General features: G+C 34.0%; 1 protein-coding gene across 6 annotated transcripts in view; it reads right to left on the reverse strand.

The window, feature by feature from the left end:
- LOC150102202 (ral GTPase-activating protein subunit alpha-1) overlaps positions 1–20,109 on the reverse strand; it is an 800,562-nt gene that overhangs the window by 720,408 nt on the left and 60,045 nt on the right. For all 6 annotated transcript variants that reach the window (XM_090398990.1, XM_090398987.1, XM_090398991.1 and 3 more), the window contains exon 5: positions 1,696–1,930. In XM_090398990.1, the coding sequence (XP_090255116.1) occupies positions 1,696–1,930 (235 nt within the window). The remainder of the gene's footprint in view (positions 1–1,695; positions 1,931–20,109) is intronic.

Here is a 20,109-nt window from a genome sequence, read left to right on the forward strand (position 1 = left end):
TTCTTCGAAAAAAACTACACAACCTCTGTTCAATTCCTACAATCCGATCCAGAACAACAATGAATCAATGCGTCGAGTTCCAATTTCATATATTTCTGGAATTTCAGAACCAATTTCAAGAATTCTGAAGAAATATGATTTAACGGCCACTTATATCCCTATTAACAAAATATCCACCTATTTCCCCTCTTTAAAAATAAATACCTATGTCTCTGCCTGGTGTATATCACGTTCCTCGTAACTGCAATATGTCATACTTTGGACAAACTGGACATTCTATAGAAAAAAGAATACAAGAACATCAATCATACATTCTTCACAACAAACCTCATAAGTCTAGATTAGCAAAGCACGGGATAGAGACAAACTACAACATTCTATGGTGCAAGACGCACCTTCTACAGAGATGTCGCATTCAAAGAGAGTGCTGAGGCCTTACTTGAACACCCTAACTCTTGAATCGAAATGACTGTATATCCTTGTCAAATATATGGAAAAGTTTAATCCGGAAAACACACTAAAAAAAAAAAAAATTTTAATTGGGACCTTTAATTCTTACATTAATCTAATGTTATCTGTAATTGAATTTATAAATTAAGATTGTTATATGAAATTTTGAATTAATACCTATAATTTATTCGTCACTCTGATGAAATTTACCTCTCTTTAATGCTTAGTAATGTAACATCACACGTCTCATTCTGCTTTTGAATGATCAATTGTTTCTATTCCACCTTGTAAAAATTGTTCCTATCAAGCCACTGAGGATATTCTGTTAGTTTCAGACTGAAATATTTGGCAAGCATTAAAATATTCTTGTGTTAATGTGTTTATTTATAATTCTTAATTTAACGTCACAAGTGGCTCTCAAGAATAGAAAGACAAAACAGCTCATTATATAGTGTCCTACTACTAACCTGAACCCTTATAGACTGAGCTCCTGGTTGATCATTTCACATCAGAATGTCAAGATTTCCATAACACCTTTCAAATACTTTAGTCCTTTACTTCAGAATACTTTAGTCTCTTGCTATAGGTTTTTTGGGTTTGTGCATTTCTTAGATTAGGTCGCACCTACACATTTCCAGTGGTTGAGAACATTGCATGCAGTTAATTTTGGATGATGCAGTAATTTATCAACATCCTAAAAGTCAAATTCTTCACCACATATTATGGACAGTGTATTCTGTACACAGCCTGTAGGATATATCTGTTTGCCCATTAGTACACATCATTAATTACGTTCACGCATAGACCCACACTTAACTGTGCATTTGAAACCAGAAACTCCATGGAATAGGTTGGTCAATCCTTATTCCAGATCTGTCCTATGTCTGAAGATGCATGTGTTCATGGGACCAGTATGCCTGTTCTGAGAGATGAAAAAATAGAAGTTTCCAGGTGAAAAACCTTCTACCTCCATATGAGACTGGTTAACTCGCCTTTAATTGAAAGAGATCAGATAAATGTTCCTCATGTCATGGGCAGGAATCGAACCCAGGTCTTTCCAATCAAAGGGTTCGTCTATACCAACTGAATTATGGAGGCTCTAGTACACGTGTACTACGTAAATTAGTACACTTCATTATAATACTCATTTCAACACAGTATACTTTTTCTCTCTCTCTTTTCGATTTGGTATGTATAAAGCAAATATTACACAATGAAAAAATCTGTATAAATACTCCAACATACCTGTGTCATCCTGAGTAGTTGGTGCATAGAAAGTTGAAGTTTCCTGAAAAATATCAACAGGTGTAGGAGGCTCTCTAAACGTTTTGTGACCTTGTCCTTCTCTTGTGTAAGGATTAGATGAACTAGGATGAATGCCAGGCACAAGATTGCTAAACACTGTATCTAATTCTTCTGAGGTATTCTCACCTAATATTTGATACCACAAGAGGAACAGTTGCAAACCTTCCTTCCGTACCTAAAAAATTAAATGTTTATTTTACAACAAATGACCAACAACAAATTAGCAAATATTGTATCATTTTTCAATGACTGGAAATCTAATGAGAAATTAGACGAATTTAGGAAAAAAGCAGACGCATCCAAATGAAAATATAAACATAGAAATTATAAGATAATATATATTTAGTTAGAGACATATATCATTACAAGAAAACATGAAAAATCAAATTTTTTTTTCATTAACAGAATCATTAAAAGAGTGACAATATCCTGATAGCCAGGTAATATACTTCAAGTGTAGGCAGCTTTTGTCCTTCTCTTGGATAAGAACAATATGAATGGAGACGAATGATAGGAAGACTAGTAAACACTAAATCTTACTCTTCTGAGTAAGATTTACATTTTTACTTTTTCTTGACACATGTACATCTAGAGAGTTATAAATTAATAAACCACTGAATATCTTTGGCCATAAATAAATAAAAAGCTATAAAAAATGGCTCTGATAGCAGTTTTCTATAGCTAAGAAATTTCAAAACATAGCAATTCTTAACAACTCTGCCATAAAATTATACACTACTTATTCAGAATGGAAACTGAATTCCAGATCCACATGCATATCATAGCCATAACCATAGGCTATAAACATAAATGCAGAAGTTCTGGTTTTTAATTAGTGTAATTATTAAAACCAGACTGTTACAGAATCCCAAAATTTATTCAGGAAAACCGGTCTGAATAATCAATCATAACTGTCCTGTAAATTTAATGAGCATCAATGCACTCATCACCTTTCTGACAATGAATTCCACTTGCTTCATCCTCCATGAAAAATATTTTAAACTGATGGATGTAAAAACATGAAATTTTTGATGTTTTACTATAGTTATCATTCAACATTTTCTTGTGCATTTAACTGGAAATGGACAACTTCTCTAGTACTAGCACAATATCTAGCATTCTCAAACCCCAGGTATTCCATCACATGCATGTTTAGGTCATAATCTCTTAGCAGCTGTATAAATTCCATTTTCTTCCTTCATTGTTATGATTTCTACCTTCCTACATGTCCCATCTCCATAATAATCATTTAACCTGCACCCACTATGCTATTTGCCAATATATGCTATCCCTATTCTCCCTTATAACACCTCGCATGGCTTATAGCAGGAACAAAGTGTATATTTCATCCAATTAGCCTCTTACACCAGATAGCCTCACATGCACTGATCTTTACATCCTAGTTCTCATAATGAATTCCTACTCTTTTCAGATTCATTTCTTTTTTTATTTCATTTAGAGATCTCAACTAGTTTTGCATAACTTTATAGTACACTTCAGGAGAGAACACACCCAACTTAATGCAAAAAGAAACAATGAATCTTTTGTTAAAAACCTGGCACATGCAGACCTCAGATGCTCATTACATTGCTAAACAGGATTCAACATAAAAACACATGCCTTCAATTGTTAATCTTTTTTCAAATATTATGTACTAATGTTACCATTATATGCTTGTTGCCAAACTGTCATGTAATTCACTTTTTATCTCTCCTGAAGTATACATATTACACAAAACAAGATCTAAATAAAATTGTTATATTAACTATCTTCATGTGGAATTAATACTAAATTTAAACAATAACATTTGCTGTCTCACAGAAGTTTGCAAAGCCAGATTTGAACTCAGTGAGATAACATTAATGTTAAAGCTTAGCACATGACTTCTGCCTTAATTCAACTGTGATATCTCTTCTGGGTTTAGCTGCCACTGATGAGACCTCAATAAAGATCAAAACCGGTCCAGGTAGTAACCCTCCTCATAATGCATTGTAATATATACTTCTGAAAGGAAGCATGTTTTGCATTACAGCATACTAAGGCAAATGATGTGAAGTAATCAGCTTCTATATATAAGTAGCTTGGTGATGAAGATATTACACATGCAAACTTAGTTTATTTACACTTGGGTAAAGGATTAAACAAAAATATAATTTCTTGGTATCTTTAATTTATGTTACAGTTGATAGCAATAGCTTTAAGATGGTTCTGAACACAAGATAATACAGGAGATTTGAAACAGAAAGTGTTCACCATTTGCATTTGAGCATGATAAAACTGAATATCATATTGATAAGAAAAATATATAAAAAGTTTTAAAAAGGATCAAAGTGGAATGGCCTTCAGAGATGAACTGCATACCCAAATACACAAATATTATTCAAGTAAAAAATTAGAGTTTGATAACAAGAATCAAACATTGGAAACTAAGCACCATATACCAAAGAAAAAATAAATAAAGAATTTGACTCCACAAGCTTTCTAACTTGTGTTAGAAAGTTTGTGGAGTTCTGCCACCTTGTTCTTCTGTTGTTCTACATCTGAATCTGTTATGAGTTTCAGATGGGTCTTCCACACTCTTGGATTTGCTAATCCATCATTTTTGCTGAGATTGAGATGATGAATCTGCATCTCATAAGCTTCTTTGAATTTTCTTTCATACCATGTTTTGATGTGGTGAAGGAAATGAATACCCTTCCAATTTTGTAGCACATTTGAAGTGCATGATCAGAAATGCCTGTGTTTCCATAATAAATGGGTTTAATGTGTAGTTTGTGTTTATTGTTTCTTATTGGAATTGTGCCTTTTGCTTCCCAATAAGAAACAATAAAAAAAAAACTTACTATAATTTACCTTATATAGGCTTTTTAATTTTGCCAATACATGCTCAGATTGGTGGTTCAGATGTTGCCTTAATATTGTATCTATGTTCTGTTAATTTATTTTTCCGATTCTCTGCTAATGTATGGAATGGCTATGAAATTTCTATAAAAGATTACAAAATGTATAAAATAAGAATTTTATATTTGGTAGAATTATTGTGAAGCATCCTATGAACTGTTTTTCTGTTGTAACCATTCTTTATAAAAGCTTTGCTTATAATTTCATACTCATTCTCTAGAGCACATTCATCAGAGAAAATTGCTAAGTCTGTGTCTGAGGGTGATAATTACCCCTAATTTTTGTGCCAGAGAGAGTGGTATAAATCTTTGTGTTCCTATTGGCCTATGTGCAGTTTTATATGGCCTTTTATACAGTAGACTGTGAAGGAAAGACAGTTTGTGGAAAGACAATGTATTAAGAAAAGGAAAAATGTTATTTTTCAATATCAATAGTAAACCGGATGCATTTCTGTTGTTTGTTCAGGTGGCTTAGGAATGTATTTAAAGTCTGGTGGCCATGAGGCCAAACAACAAATATATTGTCAACATATCTGATCCAAATGTCAGGCTTAGATTAGCTGAATCTAAAGCTTGTTGCTCAAAGTTTTCCATATAAAAGTTAAATTCTTTCATTATGGAAAAACAGGTCCTCCTGATCATCCAGTTCAAACATACTACAGAATTAATTGGAAAGGTACCCAAGTTCCTACACATCATCAAAACTTGGTATGAAAAAAAATGCAAATAAGCTTATGAGATGCTGATTCGTTATCCCATCATCAACAGGAATGATGGATTAGCAATTCGCAGAATCTGGAAGACCCATCTACAACCCATATAGCATTCAGGTATAGAACGATAGAAGAACAAGATGGCAAACTTCAAACACAAGAAAACCTGATCAAAGGACAGAACCTAAAGATGACAGACTATAGAGAAGTTACCAAGTAACAATTGATGTATTTCCACTTTTAATTTATACCTATACAATTATTTTATTTTTTAATCTAAAAATTTTACTCCTCTTTCTTTCCCTCACCAAATGTCAGGATAGTATAAATGGTTAATAAAGTAGTTATGCTATAACTTACTTAAGCATGTTGGTAGATGTGTTTTAGTTCCTACATATGTATTCAAGATGATGACCTTGATATAGAGGTCAAAATATCAGGGTTATTTTTATCTTAGTAAACATTTAATAGACATGTGATTTCATCATCATCATCATCAAATTCCTAACATATACCCTCAAGGGGGGGGGGTGATAGTACTACATGAAAAATTTACATCATTACTAACTTCCTACCTACAATTTTCCTCCAAACCAATCTGTTACCTGTCAAGACTCCAACATTGTCAGATCTTATGTTTCTATCTTCTAAGGCACTTTTTACCATATCAATCCACCTATATCTTAGTCTTCCTCCTACCATGCTAGCAAAGAACACTTCATTAGCTAATCTTTTCTCACCCATTCTGTTTAAGTGACCTACCACCTGAGATCAGCTCTGCTAACACATTCTAACAAAAGATATCCTTGAAGTATAGAGTAATTATTCTTCTTCTTCCTAACATGGAATATAGGCCATGTGGCCTGTTCCGGTCTCATGCCATCTCTTTCTTGGTCTTCCGATTCTTCTTTTTCCACTTATTTTGTATCTGTATAATATTTTTGGTTGTCTGCTGTTGTCCATTCGATTTAAATGTTCTAGCCATTTTTGTTTATACTGTCTTATGTAGTAATTAATTGGTTTGATTTTTAGGGATTGTAAGATTTCTTCATTTGTTTTGTGGTACCACTTGGTATATCCAGCTGTTTTTCTGAGGAACTTCATTTCTGCTGTTTGAATTCGTTTTTCATCTTTCCTTTTCATGGTCCATGTTTCGCTTCCGTATAGTAGAGTTGGTTTTGACAAGACATTATATAGTCTGATTCTAGTGTGTTTTTGTACCAGGGATGGCTTAAATATACTGTTTATTATGCCATTTACTTTGACAAAGTTTGATATTTTAGTGTCTATGTCTTTTTCTTCTTCTTCGTATGATAGATCACATCCCAAGTATCTGAAAGTGTTTACTTGTTCTAGTATTTTATTATCTATCACTATTTTACTTCTTATTGGGTTTTCTCCTTTGAATGCCATTATTTTTGTTTTTTCTTTGGATATTGTCATATTATATTGCTTTGAGATATCATTTAATGATTTTAATGATCTTTGTAAGTCATCTTCTGATGTAGCTAATACTATTTGATCATCTGCAAATAGTAGTGTATCTATCTTCATTTGCAGGGTCATTTGTATACCAAATGGGTTATGCTGTTTCCAGATTGTTAATATTTCATTTATATATATATTGAAAAGCAGAGGTGAGAGGGTACATCCCTGTCGTACTCCTCTTGATATATCTTTCCATTCTGAGGTGTGTTCTAATTTAACTGCTATTTTATTTCTTGTATATATTTCTTGAATAGATTGTAAAAGTCGGTTTGGTATGTTTAAATTGGTTAATATTTTAAACAATTTTTGTCGACTAATTTTGTCAAAAGCTTTTTCATAATCAATAAACGCCACATGTGTTTCTTTTTGAAATTCTCTTTTCTATTAATAATTTTAAAGTAAAAATTGGATCTATGCAGGATCGGCCTTTTCGGAAGCCATTTTGTTCTTCTAGTAATTTGTTTTCTACAATGCTGCTTAGTTTCTCTTTTAATATTCCTGCATATATTTTATATCCTGTATTAAGCAGGCTAATTCCCCTATAATTATTGCAATTGTCTTTATTTCCTTTTTTATAGATTGGGATGACCAGTGCTTTTTTCCAAGAGTTAGGGGTTTTTCCAGACATCCAAACCATATTAAAAAATTTCAAAAGTCTTTCATTAAATTTTTCACCTGCATTTTTGTAGAGTTCTATATTTATATTGTCTTCTGCTGGCATTTTCCTATTTTTCATCTTCTTTATTATATTTTTCAGTTCTAACATTGTGATATTTTCTATTAGGTCATTCTTTGTCTTATAAAATTTTAATTCATTGTTCTCATCAGTCCAGAGATTTTGGAAATAGGTCACCCATTTTTCTAAATCTATTGTTTGGATTTTTATCTTTTCTTTTATTTCTTTATTCATGTATTTTATTACTTTATAGGTTTTGGGTTGTGGCTTAAATAAATCCTTTTCTAGTTCTGTTACGAAATTGTTCCATCTTTCTCTATGTTTTTTCCTTACTTCTCGTTTTGCAATTGCACTATTTCTTTTATACTCTATTTCTGCTTCTATTGTTTTGGAATTTAGCCATTTCTGGTAACTGTCCTTTTTGGTTTTTATTATATTTTCTATTTCTTTGTTCCAGTCTCGTAGTCCTCTTTTTCTAATCCATTTGTGCTTTATTCCTAAGGTTTCTGTTGCTGCTTTTGTGAGAATTTGTTTCAAATTTTCCCATTCATCCTCTATGTCCCTTGATTCATGTGTGGTTTCTGTTTTTAAGTTTGTGCATTTTTGATATTGTAGTCTAACTTGAGGATCCTGTAATGAAGAAATTTTGTAGCTTGGCTGGTAAGAATTTTCAATTCTATGTGTTTTTAGCCACTTTGGTTTAAAACGAATTTTTGCTGATACCATATAATGATCAGAGTTTAATTCAAAACCTCGATATGCTCTTACGTCTAAAATTAACTCCGCTAATTTAAAATGTGTGATAATGTAGTCGATTACTGATTTGTATCCTCTGGCTGACCAAGTATATTTATGTATTTCCTTGTGTTTAAACATTTAATTCATTATTCTCATATTATTATAAATGACAAAATCGCGCAATCTGCGACCATTTTGATTACATGTATCTTTGCCAAATTTACCTATGTTTGTTTTGTATTTTTTGTTTCCTATTCTGGCATTTAAATCTCCTGCTAGCAGTAAATAGTCAGTTTTGTTTGTTTTATCTATGGCATTCTGTAATTCTTTATAAAATATATTACTGTCTTCTTTTCCCTCTTCTGGTGCATATGCACCAATTATTGTTATGTGGCCTCTTAATGTCTTGAGTCTAATTTCTATTAGTCTTTCATTCAAATAGTTGTAATATACAATATTGTTCTTTAGGGATTTATGTACCATAATCATTATACCTGCTTTTGCTCTTTCTTCTTTTTTTACCCCACTGTAGATTTGTATATAGTTGTTTGTTTCTTTTGTACCTTTTTGTTTTTTCTTTGTTTCTGTTACTATACATATTTTTATGTTAGCTTGGTTTAGTTGTTTATCAAGTTCTTCTTCTTTGTGTGCAATGCTTCTCACATTCCATGTTGCAATCTTCATTATGTGTTCCTTTTTCCAATTTCGTTTACCGTTTCCTGGGTTGTGGTCTTTTCCCTGACAGTCCGTCTGGCTTTTCTTTGCATGAAACTTGAAAGTATTTTGAATTTCCCCAGGGCAGGTTACTAACCTGTCGCTGGGTAAGTCCAGTGGTAGGGCTGCTACCTAACGCCTCTGGACAGGCAGATCTAACAGCATTTACTCTGTTAGGGTGTTAAGGTTATACCGCCCATACTCGGTCGCCAGTGCCTCGTTTGTACTTTTAGAACAGGATGGACCACGGGAAGGTGAGGTTGACATTTGAGTGAGAGAGGCTATGTATTGCGCTTCACCACCCCTTCCAGTATGGAGTAATTACCTCGAGAAATTGCTAAATGAAACAAGCAGTGATAGCACAGTGGTAAAAAACACTCAACAGGCATATAGTCAGGAATACATATCCATACTTGAAGTAGAAAAAGCCATCAAAGGCTTAAAATGTGGAAAGGCAGCAGGAGTATATGATATTCGACCAGAAATGCTGAAGTATGGTGGTATAAAAGTCTTGCAGTGGCTGCACTGCATAGTTCAGAAGGCCTGGACAGAGGGACGAATTCCCAATGATTGGAGTAGAGCTCCCATAGTACCCATATATAAAAAGGGAAATAAAACTGAATGTGAGAATTACAGAGGCATTTCCCTACTGAGTGTTCCTGGTAAGATATATGCAAGTATACTTGAAAAATGGTTGAGAAGAATTCTAGAGGAAATTCTTTGTAGAAATTCTTTGCTTTATGCAGAAAATGTTATACTTATCAATAAATCCGACTAAATAGTTATACAATTTAGTCGGATTTATTGATAAGCTTGACTAAATAGTTATACAATTTAGTCAAGATTCCTTGACTAAATTGTATAACTATTGTAATAGATATGGTATGAAGGTCAGCAATAAAAAGTCAAAGACAATGAAAATAGGCAGAATCATTGAAAATGTCAACTGCATTGTGAACGGAGAACCTGTGGAACAAGTAAAACATTTCACCTACTTAGGCACGATTTTTAGTGAAGATGGTAAATTAAATATGGTAATAGACAACAGAATGAATAAAGCTGGTATAGTGGAAGTCAATTGAATAAATTCATATGGAATAAGAGAGAAATTAGTTGGAACACTAAATCAGCTGTATACAAGACAGTGTTCAAACAAGTTTTAACTTATGGATCTGAGAGCTGGGTCAGAAGTAAAACACTTGACCAAAGACTAGAGACCACAGTTATGAGAATCCTGAGAAAGATTAGAGGCATGAACAGATGGCATCAATGGCAATATCATATCAAAAATGAGGATATTAGGAAAGAACTTGACAATGTCAGCATCCAGGAAAATGCATTAGCTGAGCTAATCTCAGATGGTATGGTCATTTAAACAGAATGGGCGAGGAAAGATTGGCAAAACAAGTGTTCTCTGCCAGGTTCGCAGGAAAACAACCCAGAGGATGACCAAATTATAGGTGGATTGATACGGTACAAAGTGCCTTAGACGACAGAAATATAAGATCTGATAATATTGAAGTCTTGGCAAGTAACAGACTGATCTAGAGGAAAATTGTAGATAGGAAGTTAGTAATGATGTAAATTTTTCATGTAGTACTCTCATATCCTCCTTGAGGGTACATGGCAGGAATATGATGATGATGAAGATGAAGTTTTTAATATATAATTTTCGATAAATTGATAACTTTTTTTGCCGATATTTACAATGGGAAACAGTACTGTAGTCAAAGGAGGTAAGCCTCATCCTCCTCTTCCAAATTTTACACTTTTGAGTAATTCAAATATACCAACCAAAGATAGCTTTCTCCTTCATTACTGTTTTCTAATATACAATATCTTAAAACAAACACATTGTCCACCACTCTGCGTGGATTTACAATACAGCACAATACAATACAAAGTTTATTATTCTCATCACGTATACATAATATTGCTATCATATTTTCTGTTGCTTTTGCATTTATTGTTGGCTGATTATTTTGTTATAGAAAAATAAAAATATTTTCCTTATATATACAACTAGAGTAAAATACATTATCAGATATTTTAATAGTTTATAAAAATGTTTAAAATAAGTTAATGAGTTCTTACAATTTTTTTGTGTAACGAATGATGAAGATTTGGTTACAATTAATCATCATCATTATCAAATTCCTGACATGTACCCTCAAGGGGTGCACAGGATATAATAGTACTACATGAAAAATTTACATCATTACTAACTTCCTATCTACAATTTTCATCCAAATCGATCTGTTACCTGTATTCACGTGTACTGTTACCTGTACTCACCTGCCATCTGTTCACGCCCCTAATCTTTCTCAGGACTCTCATATCTGTGGTGTCTAGTCTACTAATTTAGTGTTTTGACAAATTTCTCTCTTATTCGATATAAATGTATTCAGTTGACTTCCTATCATACCATATCAGCTTTGTTGATTCTGTTGTCTATTTCTAAATTTAATTTACCATCTTCACTAAAAATCATGCCTAAGAACCTAAAATGTTTTACTTCTTCTATAGGTTCTCCATTCACAAGGCAGTTGATATTTTCAATTCTTTGCCTATTTTCATTGTCTTTATCTCGTTATTGCTGACCTTCATGCATATCTATTACAACAGTTATTCAATTTAGTCAGGGAATCTTGCACTCTTGCAGCAGATTTATTTAGAAGTATAACATCATTTGCATAAAGCAAAGAGCTGACATTTTACTGGCATAAATCTTACCAGGAACACTCAGAGGTTATATGAACATAAAGGTTATATGAAAACTGGAGAAAAAGATATCCTTAAAGTATGGAGTAATTACTTCGAAAAATTGCCAAATGAAACTATCAGTGACAGCACAATGGTAAAAAAACACTCAACAGGCATGCAATCAGGAATACATACCCATACTTGAAGTAGAAAAAGCCATCAAAAGTCTAAAATGTGGAAAGGCAGCTGAAGTAGATGATATCTGACCAGAAATGATCAAGTATGAAGGAATGAAAGACTTACAGTGGCTGCACACCATAGTTTGGAAGGCCTGGACATGTGAGTTAGATATAGTATAATTTTTTTTTTCAAATGACAGCTTCACACATGTAAGAGAAAACTAAATAGAATTTATTACTCCTATATTTCTATATTACTCCTGTATTTCAAAAAAAAACTAAGTTCTATTTAGTTCTCTCTTACTACAGGGTGTTCGGGATAAATTTGACAGTTTCGTAAGGAAAAAGAAAATCTTCTTTGTATCTATTAAATTTAATGAATTGACAAAAAAACATTACAGGCAGAGTTAATTACAATACTATCAACAAGATTTACTCAAAATAACCACCATTAGCATCGATCACAGCTTCAATTCTGCTTCGGAACCTCGAACAAGCTGATGCTACAGTCTCCCTGGGAAGGGCCGCAAAAACTGTTTTAATTTTATCCATTAACTGGGCTTTTGTATTACTGGAAGTGCGATTGGTGTCTTTTTCAACTGCGCCCCATACAAAATAATCCATGGGGTTAAGGTCTGGGGAGTTTGGAGGCCAAACATTTGGACTGGTGAAGTCGTAGAAATTTTCAGACAACCATTTTTGACTTTTCCCAGAGGTGTGGCAAGGGGCCGAATCCTGCTGCCATACATACGGCCTACCATTGGCTACCCTTGTTATCCAGGGCTTGACTACAGTTAGCAACTCCACGAACAAAGCCCGAATTCCAATGCCAGGGTTCTTCAACACCTGTTCCTGCAGATTTGCGAGGAATTCTGCTGTACGAACGCAATCAGATCGTCTGCTAGGGATCTTTCTTCTTGCTACATCCTCGTAGTCACCATTGCAAGTCTCTAGTTCATGCCTGATTGTTTTTACTGTATTCAGGGAGCATTGGGCAGCAGTCGTAATATCCTTATTTTGATGGCGGGCACGAATCATCATGATACAAGTTATTCTCTTCCATGATTCAGGTGGGTTCCAGCTATCCATCCTTTCTGACATCTTGTATATGAATGAAGAAGGGTCCAAACTTTTAAATGAAGAGAAGTGTGTGTTAATACATGTAACTTACGGAAAAATATAATTAATTATAAATGTCAAATTTATCCCGAACACCCTGTAAATAGAAAGAAAATATAAAAAAGCAAACTTAATAGAATTGATTACGTCTATATATTTCAAAAAACTAAATTCTATTTAGTTTTCTCTTATGTGTTAAGCCATTATTTAAAAAAAATATGATATTCTAAGATAAAAAAATGCAATTTTATCTTGGTTTTAAGTAATTGATCTAACATGCACATTTTTTCTGCATAATTTCTACACAATGAAACTGATTTAGCTATACAAACACATTGTGAAGTATCTACAAGGATAGGAAAATTAGAACTCCATGGTGGATTGTGGAGCTGGGGCAATCATGGAAAAGGAAAAGAAGACAGTTTAGTGAAAGCTCTAGCAAGTAAGTCAGCTTGTGCTCTGAGAGAACACAGAGAAAAATATAAGAAAAAAGTAGTGTCTAAAAGTAGCTTAAACCGAAGTAAAGGGAAAACTTTAGTAAGAATATATAAGATAAATATCAGTAAGGCAGCAAGCTAGTGTTCTAGAAGCTATTAGAAAAGCTTAGAAATGGAAGAAAGTGTACCGTAAAATAAATTAATAAAATAAAATAAAGTATACTATAAAATAAATCAAAGTTTTTTGATAGGAGGGATATTAAAAAAATATCAACACATAAAAGGTCTCAAAACATAACACAGGAATACCATGTGTGGATAAATGTTTTACAGAGAAGAAAGGAATCTTAATATGTTTCTTGAAGAGTTAAAGATTGTATTAATTGGGAAAATGATATTCTGTTTCCCAAGGATATATGAATGTTGACTGGAAGCTGCTCATTTTTGTACATAATTAGATGAAGATGGTGGTAGCCAGTACAGATGGGGAGTGTCTGTGGAAATACCTACATAAAAGGAACTGTACAAACATCTATAGGACAATTTGAGGAAATCAGTGAGAAAAGAATCATCTTTTAAACCAGGGGTTGCCAAACTTCTTTGACCGTCTACCCCTTCAAGAGTTTCTTGACTTTTTATTGACCCCCTCTATTTTACTATTGCTTAATTATAACAAAAAGCAAAAAAGACGCTTATGTGAGTTTTCAGATTGTTTATTTTATAGTTATAATGTTTATTGTATGTATAATATAGTATATATTATTATATTGACTTAACGTCAAAGGGATATGTTTTTGATTTTGACGTCCTTCTTAACATTACATATTTGATAGGAGGGATAAATAATATATAAAATATAAAATTTAATTTAGATAACAAAATAACAATAATATAATCTTCCTTATATATATGAAAGTAAGACTTTAATTAACTTAGTATACAATTTACTAACGTTGTCAACATGAAGGGTGTGCTTCGTGACTCTTGACAAGATTAGCAATGTTGGGTTCAAAATTAGTAAGTTTCAGCCTTAAATCGCCACAGAATTCTATATCTAGCTTATTTCCTTGTTTTGTTAAAATGGAATTAACATGGCTGAAACCAGCTTCAACCATGTACGAGCTTGGAAATGCAAGCAAAAAGGGGAGTACCACTTCAGAAAGTTTTGGATATTTTTCTACAACATTTATATTCATCCAAAAGTAACTTAAAGTCCTATTTTTAAAAAGCATCTTAGCTTCAAGATCAACTGACAATTCAATAAGTTCATCTTGTAAGTTACATTCGATATTTTCAATATCTGCAGAAAATGGCGTGATAACCCAATCTGGAATGTGCATGTTTTCAAAATCTGCAAAGAGCGATTTAAAATTATTGCTCAAATTTTGAAGATGTTTTGTGTATATTTCTAAGTCTTCATCTTTTACTTCCAATTGCCATAGATTCGAAAAGTACTGAAAATCTTTTCATAACAATGATGATTTAAATAAGGCTAATTCAGCTTGGAAGCCTAAAAGAATCGTACGTGTAAGTATGAGTAAATAAGCAACCGCGCACGTGTTGTAATCTCGCTCCATCCGTTTATTGGTAAATATGTCATTTTGTCCTACTGTATTGGCCTGCATAACTATTTTTATGACCTTGCTCCATCTTACAGGTCCTTTTCATATCACTGTTCCCACGATTCACTCTTAATTGCGTTGTCATTCAGGATGGAGGTGTAATTCAAGTTAACCGAATTAAATATTACCCGTATACAATGATGTCTTATATTTTTCTATCGACCCCTGGGGGTCGATATCGACCAATAGCTATCTTCTGGATTGTATCCAGAAGATAGCTATTGGCGACTTTGGTGACCACTGTTTTAAACAAATAACTCTCTTCTGGATACAATCAGACATTCTGAGCGAGTTTTTTTAGTGCACAACCACAAACACAAGGCCAATATTCTAAGGTTATATGGGCTTGGGATTTATGAAGTGTTTGAAGTTGAGAATACAAGTAATGTTTAGATCAAAAATTACTACCAAGCTTTCTGGAGGCTAAAGAGACTGTGGATGAGATATGTTTATGTCAGGATAGGCTAGAGGTGAAAGTCAACCCAATAAGAGAAAACTGATCTTGGTTGGCAACCCAAATTAAAAAAAAAAAAAAAAGTTAGGTAAAGACTTTTTTCTGGTAAATAAGACTTTTGTAGTACTCACTTTAAAATTCCTTAAATTATCTTCATGCACTTGAGAATAGTGAGAAGACTGTATTCAAGGAACTGGCCATAGAAAACCTTGAAAACCTAAGCATACTACAAGGTTTGTAAATGAAGAAGAGAAAAATGGAATGTACTATTGTCAGCAAAGCTATGAATAGTAATGCATCAGACTGCTGGATGTTAGTGAGAGAAGATCACTGATGTACAACATTAAGGAACTTGGAAAGAAGTTGAAAGGAGACAGTTATTTGCTGATGATACAAAAATAGGTAAAGTAATTATGAATATAACATTCAGCAAATATTCAGCGTTTGCAGAAAGATTTGAATAGATTGAAATTGTGGGCAAGTGAAAATGGTATGTTATATACATCTGTTTTATTGCGTTTTTATAACATTTTTATTGTGATATTTATTGTGATATAGTCGCCATGGCACCAATGCGACAAATAATGGCGGCAAAAACCACATTCTCTGACGATTTGAATGTGTGAGATATTATTCAGTGCAGTGTATGTGAAATGTAATTGTCGAGAAAATTAAAGAATATGTGGAAGGAAATTGAAACTATAGAGACAGAGTATGTATTAAGTGTTAAAAGTGAGTGTCTGTTAGGTGATGAGAATGCAACAAATACCGATGATAAGATGGAAAATTATGTTATTAATGTCGAACGTGCAGCCATGGAAATAAGAATGAAATCAATATTAATAAAGCAGGACTGTAAAAAGAAAAAAGCAGGTTATCCGAAGGAATAATAAAGACTGACTGAACAAATAAGAAAAACAAGTTAAGAAAATTATGTATGGAGACTTAATGATTGTGGGGGGGGGGGGGGATACTTAACAAAAGTATGAAAAATAGTGTTTCCTGGGTGCAAAAATTTACAATATTAGCCACACCATCTGGATGCAAAAAGGTAAGTTGAAGGAAATGATTTGAGAGGCAAGGGGTGTTCTATGAGGGAGGATGCAAAGGAGTTGTTAGAAGAGGCAAAAGTGAAAAGTGAGAAGGTGAAGATTGTAAATCTCCTATGACAGAGACAAACTGAGGAGGAGGGCATTGATTGCCAGTGAATCTATATGAGTCTATACATAGATTGTGCAAATGGAATGATGTAGAATTTGTGGATCTGTGGTCTCTGTTTGATGGAAAGAAGGATTTGTACAAATGCTGATGGACTGCATCTAAGTGGTTTCAGTGCCAGGTGTCTGAAGAGAGATTTGTTCACTGATGCTGAAGTGTGCAAATTCAGGGAAACTTAAGCAATTAGTGTGGAAGCAAGCAAGTTTTTGCAAAGGGGCATCCATAAAGCAAATGAGTGTGAGAATGACCAAGTGAGGAATCTAGTCTCTCAAGCAAAAATATTGAATAGGGTAGTCAAGTCAGAAAGTTTAGGTGGGTTGGAGACTAATGGGATGCTACAGTTTCTATATACTAATGCCAGAAGTATCAGAAACAAGGAGGAGGAGGAGTTTTTGGGATTGGTTAGTGCAACCTCACCAAAAAGTATAGGCATTAGTGAGACTTGGCAAACAGCAGATGATGTAGTTACAGGGAGTGAATGTGAAGGGTTTAGTATTTTCAGGGAAGATAGGATGGGGGAGGAGTACTGCTGATGATAGCAGATGAAGAATTGGAGACAGGTAGGAGGGTGGCTGTTCATTTGAAACAATCTTGTGTGAGTTTAAGGCCAGTAAGACAAAATATCCAGTTGGTTGTTGCTACAGACAAGGGAGTTCCACAGATGATCTGGAAGACATGCATTGCCAAATTAGTACAATGTGTACAGGTCAAGCAATTATTATGGGGGTATATGGAGATATAGACTGGAAGGAAGAACGATCACACAGGAAAGAAATAGAATTTTTTATACACCTGTTGAGAGATAATTACTTAAGGCAGCATGTGAGAGAGGGGACTAGGTGTGGGAGAAATATTGGACCTGGTCATAGGATCAGAAGAGCTATCCATAACAAAGGTGACAACATTGCCTCCAATTGGTGAAAGTGACCTTGTAGTCTTGACTTGGGAGATTGTAAAAAACATGAGGAATGTTCTATCAAGAAGGCATATTTGTAGAACTACAAGGCAGGTGATTATGACATGCTTAGGAAGGAGCTTAAATCTGTACCATGGCATAAAACACTGAAGGTTAAGGATGTCAGTAGTGCATGGGATTTAGTTAAGGGTCATCTAGAGGAAGCAATATTAAGTTGTATACCTAGGATAAGGAGGGTTAATTGGGTAGGAGTTAGGTGGATGAGTAATATCACTGAGCACGGGCTGCAGAAGAATGCTGTGGAGGATATATAAAGAAAAAGTTAACCAGGAAACTCATGAACATTAAAAGGCTCATGCAAGAAAGGTGACCGTCATGGCACAGAAGGCAAAATCAGATTATGAGAAGAATCTAGCCGAGCAGGCCAAAGGAAATCCCAAAGTGTTCTTTTGTTATGTGGCAAGTAAGAGGAAGAATAACTATGGAAGATTAAAATTAATGAGTGATGATAATCACAAGGAGAGACAGAAGCAGATAAAGCAGTTGAGTTACTGAGTAACCACTTTGCAATGATATATCATGATAGTGAGATTACTGCTTTAACCTATGTGACAGACACTAATGTGGGAACAGAAGTGGATGAATTTGGAAGTTCTTAGGATATTGCAAAATCTCAATATAAATACAGCTGTGGGATTAGATGGAATATCACCTAGGGTTTTGCGAGAATGTGCCTTTGACTAAATGTTTAATTTAAGTCTCGGCTCTGATAGGGTTCCAAGGGTATGGAAAAAGGGCAAAATAATTCCTTTGCATAAGGGAGGTTCTAAGACTACAGTAGCAAATTATGGACCAATCAGTATCTCAGGCATGGTGGTAAAAGTGCTAGAAAAATTGGTAAAAAAGAGAATTCAAGAATGGGTAGATAAAATATGCTACTGTATGAAGGTCAACATGACTTTGTGAAGGGTCTCTGTCATGCCTTAGTAATTTACTAAATTTTTTATAATAGAGTAACAGCTGAACTGGATAAAGGAAACGGCTACACGATGATTTTACTGGATTCTGCAAAGGCATTTGACAAAATACCACATGAAACTCTGTTATGCAAATTAGAACAAACAGGGATGGATATGACACTGGTCAAGTGGATAAGAGGGTGGCTGCTGGATAGATATCAAAAAGTGGTATATGGATGGGGCAGAATTGAGGCAAAAATAGGTGACTAGTGGTGTGCCACAAGGTTCAGTGCCAAGACCTTTGCTGTTTAAATTTGTACATAAATGATATAGGAAATAGCCTGAAAGGAAATATTCAGTTGTTTGCTGATGATGCAAAATTAGGTAGAGTAATAGTTAATCAAGTGATGTGGAGACACTTATTTAAATTAGCCTATTTAAATTGTCTTGGAGGACATTTTTAAATAGGCTGGCAGTATGGGCAAAAGATAATGGGTATCAGTTTAATGTGGAGAAATGTAAAGAAATGCATTTTGGGATAAATAGATTACAAGCTGTGTACCACATTGATGGCACTGTACTTCAGTAAATAGATGAAGCTAGAGTACAAGGGTGCTAGTAGACAGAGAGTTCAAGTTTAGAGGACATATTGCTAAGGTTGATAAAGTAGCTCATAAGATTACTTGGCTATTGAAGAACACACTAACAAGTAGAGATATGGAAGTTGTTATTCCTCTTTATAAGGCCTTGGATACACCCACATCTGGATTACTCTGCTCAAGTCTGGTCCCCTGGGTTTCTTGGGGATGATGAAGCAGTGGAGAGGATTCAGAGGTGAGTGACCTGTGGAATGCTGTTCCCTATGAGGATAGATTGAAGGTGTGTGGATTGCAGAAGTTGGCTGATAGGAGGAAAAAGAGGAGATATGACAGAAACATTAAAGTTGCTTAAATGGTTTTATAGGATAGATGCAGGAGAAATATTTCAGCACTTGGCTAGAGGGATCAGAACAAGTGGTCATCCCTGGAAGATGAATAAAGGTGTGGCAAGTAGGGGATGTGAGGACTTGATTTTTTGCTTGGAGAGTTGTGAATAAGTGGAGTGGGTTGCCAGAGTCAGTTGTGAATGCTTTGTCTGTTAATGGGTTCAAGGAAAGGTATGACAGATTGTGTGGGTAGATTGGGTCTCCTGCAATGAGTCTTCAGACTCCATAATAATAATATTATTGGCAGGATTATGCTAGAAGAAACTGATTAGGCTAGGGACTCTGAAATTTTTATAGATAGAAAGTTGAACTTTAGGGACCATTTAGCAAAAATTGCAAATACAACTCAGAGGATAATTGCAATGAACAAACATTGGCATGTATGGATAAGAATTTATGTAATTTTAATTATAATGTATACAGTGTTTCAATTTAATTAAATGTGTATATTTTTGTATTTGGTCTCGAGTCAATAATTTTCAAATTTTCCAGATTGTAAAAGAAATAGAGTTAAAAGTCATTACACCAATTAG

Source organism: Typopeltis vanoorti, chromosome 10, assembly GCF_054136105.1.
Source record: "Typopeltis vanoorti isolate ZY-2024b chromosome 10, IOZ_Tvanoo_1.0, whole genome shotgun sequence".
Classification (NCBI taxonomy): Eukaryota; Metazoa; Arthropoda; class Arachnida; order Uropygi; family Thelyphonidae; genus Typopeltis; species Typopeltis vanoorti.